The sequence below is a fragment of the Pseudopipra pipra genome, chromosome Z (assembly GCF_036250125.1).
Source record: "Pseudopipra pipra isolate bDixPip1 chromosome Z, bDixPip1.hap1, whole genome shotgun sequence".
Classification (NCBI taxonomy): domain Eukaryota; kingdom Metazoa; phylum Chordata; class Aves; order Passeriformes; family Pipridae; genus Pseudopipra; species Pseudopipra pipra.
Window position 1 is genome coordinate 71,903,032 of NC_087581.1, and position 17,648 is coordinate 71,920,679.

The 17,648-nt window shown below is 44.9% G+C and overlaps 2 protein-coding genes across 4 annotated transcripts in view; one reads left to right on the plus strand and one right to left on the minus strand.

Moving 5' to 3' along the window:
* Positions 1 to 611: 611 nt before the first annotated feature.
* Positions 612 to 3,066, minus strand: CKS2 (CDC28 protein kinase regulatory subunit 2). The gene is made up of 3 exons (XM_064642816.1): positions 2,906 to 3,066; positions 2,014 to 2,141; positions 612 to 1,059 (listed from the first exon to the last, which is right to left on the minus strand). The coding sequence occupies exons 1-3, from the start codon at positions 2,962 to 2,964 to the stop codon at positions 1,007 to 1,009; spliced, it is 240 nt and encodes a 79-aa protein (XP_064498886.1). The 5' UTR covers positions 2,965 to 3,066; the 3' UTR covers positions 612 to 1,006.
* A 396-nt stretch (positions 3,067 to 3,462) lies between these two features.
* SHC3 (SHC adaptor protein 3) overlaps positions 3,463 to 17,648 on the plus strand; it is a 94,247-nt gene continuing 80,061 nt past the window's right edge. For 2 of the 3 annotated variants that reach the window (XM_064640993.1, XM_064640994.1), the window contains exons 1-2: positions 3,463 to 9,219; positions 9,513 to 9,631. The gene's annotated coding sequence lies outside the window, so the exon portion shown is untranslated. Of the gene's footprint in view, positions 9,220 to 9,379; positions 9,632 to 17,648 lie in introns of those variants that run through there. The other variant, XM_064640990.1, reaches the window with a different exon arrangement.

Sequence of the window (17,648 nt, forward strand, 5' to 3'; positions counted from 1 at the left end):
CCGGCCTGGTTCAGTCCACCACTGAGACAGACAGCTCAGGCAGCTTTTAGAGGAAGGCCTACAAGGGTCCTTTTCCTCACCAGACTTTTCATGTTACTTACCTCTGTCTCCACAACAAGCACACATGACACAGGGACAGCTCATGCTTTGTCACTTAAGCCACATGCAGATGGATCCTGCTGTCGCTGGCCTTCCAAATCCTACACAGCTGTAATGCTAACTCATGTTGGAAATGAACCCCTGGTACTGATAGTTACTGAAACACAATATACTGAAGTACCTTTTTAAAAAAAAAAATAAAAAAATCTGAGTGTATGGCTGCTATTACAGGGTCCCAAGACTTCACAGTGACAACTTCACTGCAAGACAGGAAGTGCAGGCTAGAACCCCAGAGTAAAAGCTTGTGATAGAAAGTTAACTGGTACTAGCAGAGTTAACTGAACAAGCATAAAGACATCTCTATGCAATATTAAGAAGTACACAACACAGAGTTTATACCAAGTAATCAGAGATAGGATCACCCAGTTACTGTTTTCCAAAGTAGGTACTCATAAAATGTTAGACAACAAATACTTGTTTTGACAGTAAATTAGAACTCCAGGCATTGAGGCTTTATAAGAACACAAAAATCATTTTATTTCTTAAGCCTACTTCCTCCTAAACAGAAGAACTAATAGATTTGAATATACTAGGATACAGCAGAAAAGATGAGTGCAAAAGTCACTGAACACAGATAACAAGATCATCTAACCAGAATGTGCAACACAAACATGAATGCAATTTAATTCAGAGAGGCACTTACATTGACAGTAAAGATAAAGCCATCTGCTCTTTTAACATTATAGCAGCCTACTTGAAATTTCACTTGACTGAGCTTTGTTGCTGTGAATAATACAGCTCATGCACAGGTTTGGATGTATGTTTTGTAAATTTAAAGTATTCACTGAATACTGCCAACATATATACACTCATATACATAGTTCCAGAAGATTGAAGAGGCGATGACTTATTTCTGCTCCGCCTTTTGAAGAGGTCTCCTGAAGAGCAGAATATGCGGTTCTGCGGAAAGAAAATTGAAAGCATCAGTCTGTCCCTCAAGTCTTGTTTGAAGGTATTTCTTTCCTTTTGGAATGATAGTTGAAGGTTGGTATCAGATAAGTAGATCATCAAGAAGTCCAAATATGGCTCCACATGTAATATTAACAGACCAACTTTGCAGTAACCGTGTAACAGTCAAACACGTGTTTTTTAGTTTTATACCAAATGGTACCTGTATCATAAACTTAAGATACTTACAGGAAGGAAGTATTGGAAAAAAATAGTATTTTTAGTTAGTACTGTCTCTTTACATTAGGCTATTTGATGAACTCTTACTGAAAACTTAGACTAGCAAACTAGGTAAACTGTCTGTTAGGTACATCATGTCAAGCATCAAAAAAATCCACTTTAGTTAATACAGCCAGCTTACATTATTATTGATCTGACTTATACCTAAACACCTCCAGAAAAGTCTAAAGTATCAAAGGTAACAAGGTAAGGGAAACACTGGAAGGTTACACTAATTTCTTCACCTGATTCTTCAGAAACTTGGAACTCCAGTTGCTGCTGCAGTTCATGCATCACCTGTTACTTTTTAGTCAGGCTTGTCAATGGTACATTACCTAAAAAGGCTCTTCTCACAGTACATCCTCGTTCGTAGACTCTGGGGCTTCACACTCCATTATATAAAATACTGATTTTTAAGTAGGCGCTACAGCTAGAGTTCAAACTGTACTGTAGATTTGTCAGAGCACTAACACAGGACCTTACCTACATGAGCATTAAGGTTACGTTGCCTTTGTTGACAAAGGGCTAAAATAGCAAGTAGATAAGCAGGAGTCTAAACATTCGGTATTCAATTCCATCTGGATTCCACAGCAGAACAAGTTATGCATTACACACTTCAGCTAAGCACCAGGCTGTTAATGTTTTAGACACCTTTTTTTTCCACCTAATTCTTTCAGATGTGCTTACCTGGCTCATGGATCATATAGTGAACCCAGCCAAGACTCTGCTGAACACCAAGACGTCTCCACTCTTCTTCAGACATCAGATGAGATTTTGGCACTTGTTTTGAAAGTTCTCGTGGCAGCATCACGTGTCTGTACAAATTCAATTATTAAACACACAATACTAGAAAACCTGAAGAGCTCTGCAGCAAAAGACAGCAAGCAAGTAATGAACAATTACTTTCTCTATAAAAAAGCCTAGGGTATATGACTGTTACCACGAATCTGATTATGAAATCTGTCTCACAATCGGGTTTAAAATCACTTATGCCTATTAAACATTACATCCGTAATGCAATTACATATTGGAAGCCAACCTGCATTCTAGAGGAGATTAATTGTTCTTCACGCTCCAGTCATGCTGCATTTATATAAGTATGCGTTCCTGGCAAGTGGCTGCCGTATCTGCTGCTTGAAAAAATAAGGACTTTGGACTTCTAAAATATTTGTAATACCGCTTTAAAGTAAGCCTAGAAGAGTTACAACTCCAGCAGCAGCCCCATCAGCAGAGGCCGGCGCAGCCCCATCCCAGACTCTGCCACAACCCCCTCCCTGCGGTGGCGGCGCTCCGCGCCCTCCAACGCTCTGCGGCCAGGGGCCAGCGATCGGGGCCAGCCGACAGCAGCACTCAGTCACCCGCCCCCCACTCCCCAGCCGGCCCAAAGCCACGCGATAGCCCAGCACGGAGCGGCTCGGCTCGACACGGCCCTACTCGCCAGCCCCGCGCCCTCCCCGGCCCCGCTCCACCCGTTCCCTGAAGGCAGCGGGCACGCGTCGGGAGAGGCGCCTGCCCGAGCCACCCTCCTCCGGAACGGCTCTTCCGAATCCCTCCAGCGGGCCCTCCCGCAGTCTCTTACCGGTACTCGTATTCCTCGTCACAGTATTTATCGGAATAGTAGATCTGCTTGTTGGCCATGGCGGCAGGAGCGGCGACAGCAGGAGCCCCTCTCTTTCTCTTTCCGCCTCAGGGACGTCTCGCGCACTAACTGCCCGCTTCCGCGCCTCGCGCCATTTGAATCCGGCGGCTCGGCTCCCATTGGCTCTTGCCGGGGCCGGCCAATCGCGTGCCGCGCCCGCCGCGCCGCGTGACCCGCGCGCTCGCCTCCCGCAGCCAGTCCGCGGAGGCCGCGGCGGTTGCGTCACGGGGCGGAGGGGGGCGAATGGGAGGGCACGGGGGGCGGGGCGGGCGCGGGCGCGCCATGATTGGCCAGCGGCTGCCGGGGCGGGGCGGGGCGCGCGCGCCCTTCTAGCGCTTTCCAGCACGCGGGGGAGCGGACGGGGGAGAAGCTGTGGCGTCCCGCGCATGCGCGGCTCGTGTGGACTGGGGGTCCTGCCGGCCTGTCCCGGGTGCCCGCGGGGCCGAGACCTCTCCGTGCGGCTCCGTGTGAAGCGCGGTGCCCTGCTTGCCCCGTGGCTGTCGTGAGCCCGCTCTGCTTTGGGCTGTCGCGCTTCGCGTGCTGTGGTCGCTCGCGGTGCGGACAGACCGACCGTGGGGACACCCGGGGCAGCGTGGGCACTGCGGGCGGCATTCCCGGCGCACAGGCCGCCTTCCCCAGCGGAACGGCGCAGCGAGCGTTTCCCTTGGGAAAACGTGCCTGGATTTGATAAGGAGCTCCGTAGCTCCCGCGATGTGTTTATGGGTGGTGTTTATGCCAGCTGCGGTTAGAGAAACTCGGTGTGGACGTGGCCAGGAAGGGCGATTTCGCCCATAAGAACCATAAGGAGTGGGAAGCGACCTTGAAGATCATCTCGCTCCAACCCCTTGCCGTGGGCAGGGACACCCCCACGAGGTCAGGTTGCCCAGAGCCCCGTCCAGCCTTGGCCTTGAGCACTGCCAGGGATGGGGCATCCACAACCTCCCTGTTCCGGTGCCTCACCACCCGCACAGCAAAGAAATTTTCCCTAATATCTAAAACCTAGATTTGCTCTTACACTCCATGTACCCTGGCTGCAGTGTGCTGCTCTCTTGTTGGGCCTCTACAGGAAAAGGAGACTAGTTTTTTTAAGTTTCTGCTTTCGTGGTGCTGCCAGAAACACAAGTACTGCCCGTGATAATGTAATGCATCTGTCTGATAGCTGTTCTGATGGAGAAGAAAACAACCAAGGCCGTGTGAGGCATGGCATGCGTAGGTAATAGGGATGATTTTCTTAGCATCATTGTTTCAATTGGCACTGCAGCCTGTCTTAATAAAGTGTAGGCCAGTCTCATACCTTACAGCCACTAAAAGGAGTGCTTATAATTTAGCAGTAATATTTTTCTCTTATATTAGGGCTTGTTGGTGCAGGTCATCTACAGGTAAAATGAAGTCAGTGTTTTCAAACTGCTATAGTTAAACGTGTGAAATTCATTTAGCAAAGGTCCTCAGCAGGAGTGTCAATTCCAGTATAATTGTAAAAGTACAAAGCACCTGCAAGTTTTCAAAAGTATTGATTGGATTATTCAAAACAGAGGGGTTTGGGGGTTTTTTAGCTTAATTTCAGACATCACAACTGATTTTTTTTTTAAATACTTGAGGCAGAGCATACACAATAATTTCTGTTAGGAATGTCATTGTGTAATAATGGGGGGGGAAGAATAACTCGTCATGACAAAGAGGTTTGCTGGATTGGAAGACATTTCATTTCTGTGCCTTCTTTCTGAGCTTTCTGCTTGTCTTGTGCATATTCCACATGAGGAAAAAATGACCTTCAAATAAGGCTATCTGTAAGCCTCCCTCCTATGAATTCGTTCAGAAGTGAAGGTCTGGCATCCCTTTAAAGCAACTTTTTCTTCTATTACTAATACTCATGATGATACCTGATCATAATTTTAAAGAGGATTAAAAGGATTCTTAGGTAGATATGTGTTCAATCTTATTTGAGATCCCTCTGATTAATTTGAAAGTCCTTGTTAGTCAGGACTGACCCAAATGTGTTGGTAAGGCAACTGGCAGAGCTGACAAAACTAACATATTGGTTTTAATAATCCAGGATTAGGAGATCTTATTTCGTATCCAAGTGTCATTTCAGCTTCTTCTTTCATCAGTTCTTTCCTCAGACAGGACTTAAAAGCATTGGTGAATGATAAATAATGCAACAGTACCAGGAACTTGTTAAGTTCCACTATTAATTTGCTATCTTTTTTTCCTAAAATGAAAACATTAGTGTGGGATACAATTTGTGAAGTTACTGGAAAAAAGTAATAAACTTGCTAAGTGGCTAAACTTGTTAAACAGTTAAGCTTGACAATCATTTCCAGGCACGTGAACAATAAGGAAAGCATCAGGAGTAGTCAGTATGGATTCATCGTGACATCTTGACCAACCTGATAAACTTGTGTGATGAAATGGTCCGGCAAAGCCAGGGGGAGAGCAGTCATTATTGTTTGCCTAGGCCTCAGTAAGGCTTTTGACTCCAGTAATACCTTCTAGAGAAGCAGTTGATGCATGGGGTGGATGTGCAGGCAGTGCAGTGAATGGCTTGTCCCAGAGCATGGTGATACATGGCACAAAGTCTAGTGAAGGGCCAGTAATTAGAGGTGTGTCCTAGGAGTCAGTCCTGGGCCTGAGCCTTTCCAGCATCTTGGTTAGTGACCTGTGCAATGGGGCACAGTGTCCCACCAGCAAGGTGACACCTTGGAACTGAATAACCAGTAACCAGGTAACACCAAGTAACTGAGGAACCAGAGGGTTGTGCTGCTGGGTGGATGAACTGCAGAAATGTGCTGAGAAAAACCTCATGAAGTTGAAGAAGGGGAAGTGGAAAGTCCTGCACCTGGGGAGGAACAATCACAGGCCCTGGTACATGGTGGGAAACACCCAGCTGGAGATGAGTTTTCAGAAAAGGCCCTGGGAGTTTCCTGGACACTGAATTGGATGTAAACCAGCACTGTGTCCTTGAAGCAAGGAAAACAGTGCCCTGGGCTGCATTAGGACGAGTGTTGCCAGCAGACTGGGGAAGGTGATCCTGCCCCTCCATTCAGCACAAGTGAGGCTGCTGCTGGAGTACCATGCCCAGCTCTGGGCTCCCCAGTGCAGGAGGAAGTTGATGCTGCTGGAAAGAGTCCAATGAAGGGCTACAAAGATGAAAACGTGAAGGCAGTGTGAAAAGAAGACCAGAACCAGGCTCAATCCAGTTGTGCCCAGCGACAGGTCTAGAGGCAGTGGGCACAAACTGAAACATGGGATGTTCTTTGTGAACATCAGGAAGCCTTTTTCACTCTGAGGGTGATGGGGCACTGGCAGAGGTTACCCAGAGAGCTGCTGCAGTCTCCATCCTTGGACATCTTCCAAAGCCATCTGGACACAATCCTGGGCAATGGGCCCTGGGTGGCCCTGCTTGATCAGAGATGTTAAACCAGATGACCTCCATAGGTCCACCCTCAGCCACACTGTATGGTACTGTGTGAAACAGGGCTCTTCAGCATTTTCTTCAGAATACTGTTGCACACAAAGGCTGCGTCAGTTACACTACAAAGAAGGGAACAAACTGTTCTGTAACTAGTGTGGAGGGAACAAAAATGCTTGAACTTTAGCAAGGCAGCTTTGTGCTGGACCTTAGGAAACATTTCCTAGCAGTACCTAATTTAATTGTCTAGAACATTTTAGAAAAAAATACATCCTACAGGAATATTTTAGGTACAGCTGATCCTGTCTGTGATCAGTTGTTTCTTTGGGGCCTGCTTTCTGTGGTTGTGTCAGTTATGCTTTCCCATTGTAACATTTGCTGATATTGACTATAGAACAAAAGTAATTTTTTTTCTCTCCAATGCTCTAGAATGATGTTTTAATTTTAATTGTAATACATTTTCCCGTTTAAAAAAGTTAGTTTCTGAAACTGGGATTGTTAGGTGGCGAATCAACATCCTGACTGAAGATTCTGAACCGGGTCAGGAGTGAATGAAACCACAAATACCTGTATTTATTAAAGAGAAAAGCTGCTGACAAGCTCCTACCGTAAAATCATCCCTCAGCATGTCGAAGGCATGTACCAAAGCATATTTGAAAGTTTGCCACAGAGCAGACTGGAAAGGATTCTGCATAGCCTTAGGGGCATAGATATGTTAGAAGAAACGTGAGGCAGCTGCTCAACTGGAATATAAACTCCTGCTTAGAGCCCTGATTAGGGCAGTTTTAGTCTGATTAGGGCAGTTGCTGTGATTCAGTTGCTGCTGAAACACAAGATAAAGTGGCAAAACCCAAGATAAAATGGCAAAACACAGGGAGAGTATTGCTGAGCTTCTGTCCCTGTCTCCTGTTGCCATTAACGGGCAGGTATAATTTTGAGCATCAATATTCTGCACTCCGTTAGAGAACAGCATGACTGTAGTCAGCATAGAGGCTCTTTAGGACTAAAGATGGACTATGGACATTACTGGGGGGGGAATGATCTCATGTACCTGGACAGAAGCAGACTTAAATCCTCTGTATAACCTGTTACTTGTGACCAAGGCCATCCACAGAGGTATGTGGGCCATGATAAATAAAAATCTGTTACAATGAAGGGCCCGTGTGCACCTTACTGTTGCATATACAGAGTTCAGGAGGTAGGTTGTGGTGGATGAAAATATTTTCTGTGCTTTTTGTCAGAAGGGGAAGATGCAAGTTTTCCCATCTGTGTTGTACATAGCAGTCTCTGACATTTTCTGCAGATTTTTCTGGTTAGTTCTATTAGACATTTGGAAAAAAAAATAAGTTATATGTACTTTTACTTTGCTTCAGTTTTCAAACATGTCCTTGTAAAATACTAACGTCAGATGCTTGAATGTATTTTTCTGAATAGAACAGCAAGATCAGAGTCAAGGAACCTTTTGTACTGTCTTCATGAGTCATAGTCATATATACAGTTAATAACTTGTGAATAATCTGAGCATGAATCACATTCGTAGCATATATTGATGAACCATTATCTATGTTTTTATATTTTCAATGTTTCTTTAACAAGGCTTAAACAAGCAAGGCTTAAACAATCATACTCTTCATCAGTTTTGATCCTTAATTTTGAACCTGTTGGCTGGTTTGGTCAAACTTAACAGAAATGTTGATAAATTATTGTAGATTTCATGATAACAGGTTGGATGGATAGAGCAGAAGGACTCTGATGGAGGATGATGTTACAGTTAAACTTATACCTTACTAGGCAAAGAATCTATATGGGAAAAAAAGCTTTGCATAAATGCTTCAGTGGTAAATATCCTTCAGCCTTTGGTGCATATGCCTTCTGAGGCAGTAAAGCCACAAACACAGAGTCAGTAGAAAATCGGTCTTGCTTTGTTCTTATTTCAGTGAGATTACTTTCTATGTGCTGATTTGATTTGCTGGTTTTGTGTGGTCTTTACCTAGTATTCCACAACACTAGTAGCCCTCAAAGCACCCTCAGGCTACTTGTATGTGTAATATTAACAGTATTCGTCTCTGCAGGCTTGATCTTCAGAATTAGTTTGCCTCAATTTAGATACTTAAATTTGAATTTACTGCTTTACTTCATTTGAAAGACTTTATAATAAGCATTGAGTTATTCGTGTGCTGATTAACATCCCCTCAGTAAATGCAGAAGATGGATTATTTTTGTCTTGTTTTTCATTTCACACAAAAATGTGAACCAGGTCCTGGAGAGACTAAAGAATGACGCTATGTTCTGATGGTTTAGCTGTCTGAGAATAATCCAATGTAAGTGTTGAAAATAATCTAGCTGAATTGCTGAGGATTTTCCTCTGAGAGAAGATAAACTTGAAAAATAGACCCAATTATGATACATGCTCCTGCCAGTACCCATGCTGGTTCAAGAACAGCATTTTAAAAGGTGTTCTTGAATAAATTCTTGAATAAATTATTCCCAAGTCATAGCTTTCAGGATGAGTTTAGAAGTGCAGACTGTGTGCAATTCATTCAGATCCTTGCAGAGCTTGGAGGCTAGTGTTGATCTGTGTAATTTCATTGAGATTTAATTGTCTTACTCTGTTTCCAGGGATCTTCTTGTGGAAGTAATCATCAGAACCTAGTCAAAAGACTACAGCTCAGATCTGAAAAGTGACACTGATGAGCCTGGGGGTGACACGCCAATGTTGGGGGTGAAATAATAGCTCAGCTGAAGTGCATCTGCACCAGCGCACACAGCATGAGTAACAGACAGGAGGAGCTGGAAGCCACTGTCAGCAGGAAAGCTGTGACATAGATGTCATCATGGAAACATGGTGAGATGACTCTCATGACTGGGGAGCTGCAGTGGATGGTTACAAACTCTTCAGAAGGGCCAGGTGAGGAAGGAGATGGGTGGGCTGGCTCTGTACACTGGGTGGTGTTCCGACTGTGCAGAGCTCCAGGGCAGTGGTGATGAGGCTGAGTGCCTGTGGGTGAGGATTGGGGGGAAGATAACGAGGCAGACATCCTGGTGGGAGACCATCCATCTGCTGTAGAGCTCCCAACCAGGATGAAGAGGCAGATGAAGTATTTTATAAGTGTCTGGCTGACGTTTCACGATTACCAGCCCTTGTTCTTGTGGGAGACTTTAACCTGCCAGACGTCTGCTGGAAACTCAGCACAGTGGACCAGAGGCAGTCGAGTGAGTTCACGGAGCGTGTGGAAGATAACTTCCTGACACAGCTGGTAAGTGAGCCTGCAAGAGGGGCTGCCCTGCTAGACTTGCTGTTTAAGAACAGAGAAGGGCTGGTGGGAGATGTGGTGGTCTTGGGCACAGTGACCATGAAATGATATTTTCAATTCTTGGTGAAGTAAGGAAGGGAGTCAATAAAACCTGTACCTTGGGCTTCCAGAGGGTGGACTTCGGCCTGTTCAGGACACTGGTTCAGAGAGTACCTTGGCAAACAGTCCTTAATAACAAAGGGGTCCAGGAAGGCTGGACACACTTTAAGAAGGAAATCTTAAAGGTGCAGGATCAGGCCATCCATATTTGCCTAAAGACAGGCTGGCAGGGAAGACTACTGGCCTGACTGAAGAGGGAGCTTTCACTGGAACTCATGGAATAAAAGAGATTTTATGACCTTTGGAAGAAGGGGGAGACAACTCAGCAAAAGTACAAGGATGTTATTAGGTCTGTCAGCCTGACCTTGGTGCCTGGGAAAGTTGTGGAACAGATCATCTTGAGTGCAGTCACACGGCACATACAGGACAACTGGGGATCAGGCCCAGCCAGCATGGGTTTAGGAAAGGAAGGTCCTGGTTGACCAGCCTGATCTCTTTTTATGACCAGGTGACCTGCTTAGTGGATGAGGGAAAGAGGATGTTGTCTACCCGGACTTTGATCAAAGAGGATGTTTTCTACCTTTACTTTTATCAAAGTAAAGCCTTTGGTACTGTCTCCCACATCATTTTCCTGCACTTGTGTCACAACAACCCCAGACTTCACAGCATCTTGGGGAAGTGTGGTAGGAAAGCAGCTGGAAGAGGACCTGGGGCTGCTGGTGAACAGCCAGCTGAACCTGAGCCAGCAGTATGCTCAGGTGGCCAAGAAGGCCAATGGATCCTGGCTTGTGTCAGCAATAGTGTGGCCAGCAGGGCCAGGGCAGTGATTGTCCCCTGCACTTGGCACTGGTGAGGCCACCCCTGGAGTGCTGTGTCCAGCTCTGGGCCCCTCAGCTCAGGAAGGACATGGAGGGGCTGGAGCAGGTCCAGAGAAGGGTAATGGAGCTGGTGAAGGGTCTGGAGAATAAGTCCTGTGAGGAGCAGCTGAGGGAGCTGAGGTTGTTTAGCTTGAAGAAAAGGAGGCTCAGGGGAGACCTTTATTGCTCTCTACAACCACCTGAAAGGAGGTTGTAGCCAGGTGGGGCGTTGGCCTTTTCTCCCGGGCAGATAGTGACAGGACAAGAGGAAATGGCCTCATGCTGAGCCAGGGGATATTCAAACTGGACATCAGGAAGAATTTCCTTGCTGAAAGGATTGTAAAGTGTTGGAATGGACTGCTCAGGGAGGTGGTGGAGTCACCAGTCCTGGAGGTGTTTGAGAAATGATTGGACATGGCACTTAGTGCTGTGGTTTTGTTAACAAGGTCAACTTCAGTGGAAGGTTGGGTTTGATGGTCTTGGAGGTCTTTTCCAGCCTTGATGAATGGAAAATGACTCTATTCCCATGTTAAACAAAATCAATAATGCTGAATTTAGCAGATGATTTCCATAGCAACCAATGCTCATATAACAAATTCAGGATGATACTGTATAATGACTGGAGAATCAAGCAGAAGAAGATGCTGTCAAATGAGGCACAGCTCTCCTCAGATTTTTCCTGTAGGCTGTGCAATATGACGCTGTCTTAAAGTGGATCAAGGACAAAAAACCCTGTAGCTCAATCTCCAAGTTCTTCATTTACTGGATATTTTTGACACAATGTTTAAATAGTTTGAGTAAAGGCTCTATTTAAACTTTAAAATGTCAGTGCTAGACCTGAGAAAAGATCCTTTTATCCAAACTTATCCCCGTGGCTTCTCTAATGGATACCTTCCAGAATTAAATTGTGTAAGAATCAGAAAAGCATGTGATGACATGTTCCCATCTTAGTCTCGATTCTGGGCCTACTGGTGAGGGATTTCTTTACAAATAATAGGCCATGTGAATTTCTGTTTCATGAATCTTCAGGTCATCTTTGGGCCAAACATTTTTTCTCCACTGTGTGAGGGTTGGCAGCGGGTCTGTCGGCTCTCTGGGAGAAGATATTGACTGGGGAAACTTGCGAGTATATCCTCGAGATAAGAAAACTATGTACGCAGCCCTAACAAAAGAAAAGACAGCTGTGGAGTGCTTAGATTCAGTCCTGTGGGAACCCCAGCATGGCCTTGAGCCTTACCAAATTCATCAGCAATAAATAATAGCGAATTGAAACACTGTTGCTTGCTTACCTAAGAATAAGTTGCTGCTTGCTACTAATAAGGGATATAAAAAGGCACATGGGAAAAATAAAGAGAGACTTGTATTTTGCTCTGAACTTGATCGTTAGTGTATTTTTTACTGACTGCCACAACAACACCACTGTATCTTGTTACAAGGAGTTCTGTGGCTAAACAAGTTCCCTTATGAGAAGCAACATCTTTTGTTTATGTTAAATCCGCCACGTGCTGGGTTTTGTGTTGAAAGAGCCTTTGTATATTTATTCCTTGTCCCTGATGTTTGTAGTTTCCAGAGGTAGGATTTATATACTACAGGTTTATAGGCTAAGATTTTGATTTTGAGTCCAATGAATTGAAATTTTCCCCTCCTCTTACATGAACATTCCTCGTTAACTTCTGTGAAGTAACTGAAACATTTAAGACGTATCACAAATTTTGAACATACACAGGAGTGAAAGAAAATGTATGTGAGCTGAAAATACATCTGTTTGAGAGTATTAAAAAGGTTGCTCAAAGTGTTGTTTAATTAAAGTAGTAGAAGATGACTGAATTCAAATGAAATCAAACAGAATCCAAATAAGCCACATACACAGAAATATTTTTTTCTTAAGGTTATTTTGACAATTTAAGGTTTAAAATAGCCACTGGAGGGCTCACTGATCTCATGTTAAATGACAAGCTTGTCTTTGAAAGTCAGTACTTCTGGGTTTTGGTTAAGGCAGTAATAGTTGCTGTGCTCCCCATTTGAAGAAAACTGGATGATAACAGAATTTTTTAAGGTAATGGGCAGAGAACAATTACATTTTTGTGTCAAAGAATAACAGTTTTGTGACTATTACCCATGTCACAGTGTGGGAACATTTACAAATGTTTGGAAGGTAGGCGGATCTAAATGTTATAAAATAAGCATAAAGGACCAGAGTTCCCACCCCCTTACAATAAAAAATGTAAAAAACTCTTCCTGTCAGACGGAAGGGTTTCCCCATTTTGAGGAGCCACCTACACAGGGCAGATTTTCCCTTCCCTCCTCTGTTTTGTGTGTGACACCAAAGCTTCAGTGATGAGTCAGGCCCAGGGCTGTGGTCTTTCTGGATCACTGGTAGAACTGGGATGAAATGCAACACATGATTGATGTGGGTTTCTCTTGGCATTTTGAATCAAGTCTTTATTTCATTGGAGTTAAACAGAACTTAGTTTTCAGAAACTTTGGGAACAATGAATTCTGCTTACATATTCCAGTATTTTTGTATTTTCCCCAGGCTGAATTTTTCCTTTGCCTTTTTGTTTTTTAGGGATTTTTCTTGGATGTGTCGATTATTGTCCTGCTCCTGATTCAGTGAATGCAGCTAGATGGATTATATTTAGTATGAACACATTCCTTAAGTTCACAGGAGTATTTACCACTCTTCTGTGGGATAAACATGTGCTGAACAAAATACACAGCTCCTGAAGGGATTTTACCAGTCAAATATATCCAGATATTTTGCCAAAATATCATTCTTTTTCTTTGTGTTCCTGTAAGAATGTGTTATCCCAGAACTTCACTAGTCTGTTGCTTTACTTTATGGAAACTCCCTTGATTTGTTGTTGTCCAGTGCTCATTTTCAGCTCTGCCTGTTTCAAAATATTTCCCTTGCACTGAATAGATATTTGAATTCTTTCCCACAATTTTGAATCCTGCATTTTGCAAGCTAATTTTTTTTTAATTCCCTCCATATATGTCTCAACTTTGAGTGTTTGTGGTGACTCCCTTAGTCTTTATTTTAGATACTAGAAAATCATCTGTTGCAAGAGATACACAGAACTTTGAATCTATCTTGACAGACAACTTCATTCACAATTAAGTATAAATATTTTTATTTTCTCAGTGTTCAACCCATCTTTCTAATTATCAGCTTTTTCATCATTCATGTAAAGACAAATATCCACCACTTAAACTGTTCCATTATACCTTATCATGCAGTATCTGTACAGAAAATAATTTAATAGGTATAACAGATGGGAAGAGGATTCTACCTGGAAATGCATTTTGTTGGAGTCTTTCTTAGTGCTCAGACTAAAAGCACTCATCAAATCTATTTTATTTAGGACATTTGTTCATGGGGCCATCTTGCTAATCTGGTACAAAAAGAGCCTTCTTCAGGTAACTTTGCTACTAAATATTGGAAATGTGCTCACACTGAGATGTTGTCCTGTTTTGCCAGCAATATCCCTTTATCTAAAGAAAAGGGATTGCCTCTGCACTAAACTTTTCCTGTTAGAAGATCATAGAGAACGTGCCTTTTAGTAGTTTTCCTGAGAATATCCTTGACTGAAGTCTGCCTTGGTCTTACTTGAATCTTACATCATTACATGCATGCATTTACAGGCTTACCTTAAAAAAAGAGAAAAAAGTAGTTCAGCAAATTCACAGAAGAGAAACACTGGCAAACTGATTCATCTTGTTTTACAGGTATTAAAACTTAATGCCTCTTCTTTTTTTCAGCAGAATATCAGCAGTGTTGTCATGGATACTGAATCAGGTCCTGTTTTGCCATCTTGCAGATGTGCTAAAAATGGGTTTTTTCCTTCCCACCTGTTAACCATTCATATGGACTTGATTGGAGGGTCCACTGAAATCAGTGAAAAGTCTTTAGTCATCTCAGCAGATTTTGGACTAGGATGTAAGTGAACAATAGAATGTCAGCAAATATTCTGTTTCATAATAGTTTTCAGGTATTTTGTACATCTTATTCCACTGTTGGAAATCAGATGCATGCTGTGAGCTTGCTCTCATTCTGGAGCACACCAAGCTGCAAGCCTGTGCTGGCTTAGCCTGGCAGTGCAGCTCCTGCATCTTGGTATTCCTCCCATGGTAATCTGTCATCACTGTAGGAGAGACATGCAGGTTCAAAATATTAGGCCTTGGGGCTTTTAAAACAATTTTTTTTAACTTTTATTTTGGGGCATAACCTTTTAGTCTGAGGTTCAGAGCGTGGACTGACTGCAGGTTTGGAAATCATTCTCTTGTACTGTTCTATTTGGTGATGCTTTCACAGAATCATAGAATCAGCCAGGTTGGGAAGGACCTCCGAGATCATCAAGTCCAACCCTTGATCCACTACCACCGCAGTTACCAGCCCATGGCACTGATGCCACATCCAGTCTCATCTTAAAAACCTCCAGGGATGGAGAATCCACCACTTCCCTGGGCAGCCCATTCCAATGGCTGAGCACCCTCTCTGGAAAGAATTTCTTCCTAATATCCAACCTAAACCTCCCCTGGCACAGCTGAAGACCCAGCCCTCTTGTCCTACTGCTGGTTCCTGAGAAAAGAGACCAACGCCCCCCTGGCTCCCCCCTCCTGTCAGGGAGTTGCAGAGAGTGAGGAGGTCTCCCCTGAGCCTCCTCTTCTCCAGGCTGAGCCCCCCCAGCTCCCTCAGCCTCTCCTCCCAGCACTTGTGCTCCAGTCCCTTCCCCAGCCTCGTTGCTCTCCTCTGGACCTGCTCCAGCCCCTCCATGTCCTTCCTGAGCTGAGGGCCCAGAACTGGACACAGCACTCCAGGGGTGGCCTCACCAGTGCTGAGTCCAGGGCAAGAATCACTTCCTTGGACCTGTTGGCCACACTGTTCCTGATCCAGGCCAGGATCCATTGGCCTTCTTGTCCCCCTGGGCACACTCTGGCTCCTGTTCAGCTCCCTGTCCATCCCCACTCCCAGCTCCCTTCCTGCCTGGCTGCTCTCCAGCCACTCTGTCCCAGCCCGTGGGGCTGCCGGGGGTTGTTGTGGCCAAAGGGCAGGACCCGGCCCTTGGCCTGGTTGAACCTCATCCCGTTGGAATCAGACCATCTCTCCAGCCTGTCCAGGTCCCTCTGCAGAGCCCTCCTGCCTTCCAGCTGATCGACACTCCCCCCCAGCTTGGTGTCATCTGCAAATTTGCTGATGATGGACTCCATCCCCTCATCTAAATCATCAGTAAAGACATTAAACAGGACTGGGCCCAACACTGATCCCTGGGGGACACCACTGGTGACCAGGTCCCAACTGGATGCAGCTCCATCCCCACCACTCTCTGGGCCCAACCCTCCAGCCAGTTCCTAATCCAGCACAGAGTGTTCCTGTCCAAGCCTGGCTGCAGCTTTTCCAGGAGAATGCTGTGGGAGACGGTGCCAAAGGCTTTGCTGAAGTCCAGACAGACACATCCACAGCCTTCCCCTCATCCACCAGGCGGGTCACCTGGTCATAAAAGGAGATCAGGTTGGTCAGACAGGATCTGCCCCTCCTAAACCTGTGCTGGCTGGGTCTGATCCCTTTCATCTCGGTCTGTGAGTCGTGGGACCATGCCCCCCCCTTGGGGTGGACTTGGCTGCGGCAGCTGAGTCAGAGCAGCTGCCAGTGATCCCTTCCTGCCAGTGATCCCTTCCTGCCAGTGATCCCTTCCTGCCAGTGGCAGTGGTGAGAAGAGGCTCCCAGGCAGCACCACGGGGAGGATATGCCAGGGTCAACCCCAGACTGCAGGGAGCCTGAGCTGCAGTCCCCTCTGTGTCACAGGCATGACTGTGCCTGGCCCAGGATCCTACACCTGCTGTCTGTGCCATCACACTGGACTCCCAGCATTCCTTCCCTTAGGTAGCTCTTGGTCCTGTCTTTTCCCTGACACTAAAATTTTTCAGCTGTATCTTAGAATTGTCAGTTCTATAATACCTCCTTTTTTTGTCGTCTTTTCAGTTTCCCTTCTCCCCCAAACCATTTTTTCCAACTCACCCTCCCCTCTGTGATGGTGGAATTGCCTGCCTTTCTGGCACAGCAATATCACTCTTGACTCACTGGTCCCACTCATCCTACCTGCTGTACAGCACAGAGCTGAAGCCTGCATGACTGTCTCTGACTTCAGCCTCAAGCCAGAGGTTATAGAATGCACTGCATCTCAAAATACTGCTGGTAGTTCAGACTTTATGAATTCTCTCTTTTTTTTTTGAAGAAAAAATCCCTATACTTACTGCTGGCCATGCTGATTTTAATCTTAGATGAAACATTAAAGCTGTGGAGATGATAGCCTGATTCTTTGAGAAGGCAGAAAAAAATACTGTGAATTTGTCTCTTGCCATACCTTCTGGAATGAGGTGTTTGGTAACATAACCACCTCAGTGCAAGTTTTTGGCAGGCAGAGGGGTGGGGACGTGTAAACTTGGTTGGCATTTTTGACTGAATCTGCGCTGTGGAACTTCACGTACATCAATACCCGTGGGACATGCCTGCCAGGATGCATGGCTCTCCGTTCCTTTACAGCATGCCAGCGCCTAAAAATCTATCTGACACAGTTCTACACTTTTTAAACCATCTTTAGTTGTTAAATAGGACAATCTGACTGCATCACTAAAACAGAGGCTTTATTCTTCTGTCCTCGTCGTCCCCGGATAATGGTGGAAAAGGCTTTCAGTGTTTACATTAAGACATTTTTATCACACCTAGCGCAATGATTTCTAGGTTACAGGAAAAGAGGCATGCAGGGATCTATTTTATACACTGTTACACACATCTTTTCAATTTACACACTATTCAAACTCTTTGACAACACACAACTATTGCTAAATATATACTGGTATGTATCTCATAAGTGGTGTGAACTTAAACAGTCTCTTCTTTCTTATTTTTAGCTTTGGTTGTAGGTACTCATCACAGGTAGCAGCTTCTTTTCTCCCTTACACAGACTGTCCCAGATCACTTGGCAGATTCCAGCATTATCTCAGAGGCCTCTGGCTGAGTTGCTGTTTCAGGGCCTCTAGCCTGAAAACCTGTTTGGTTTCCC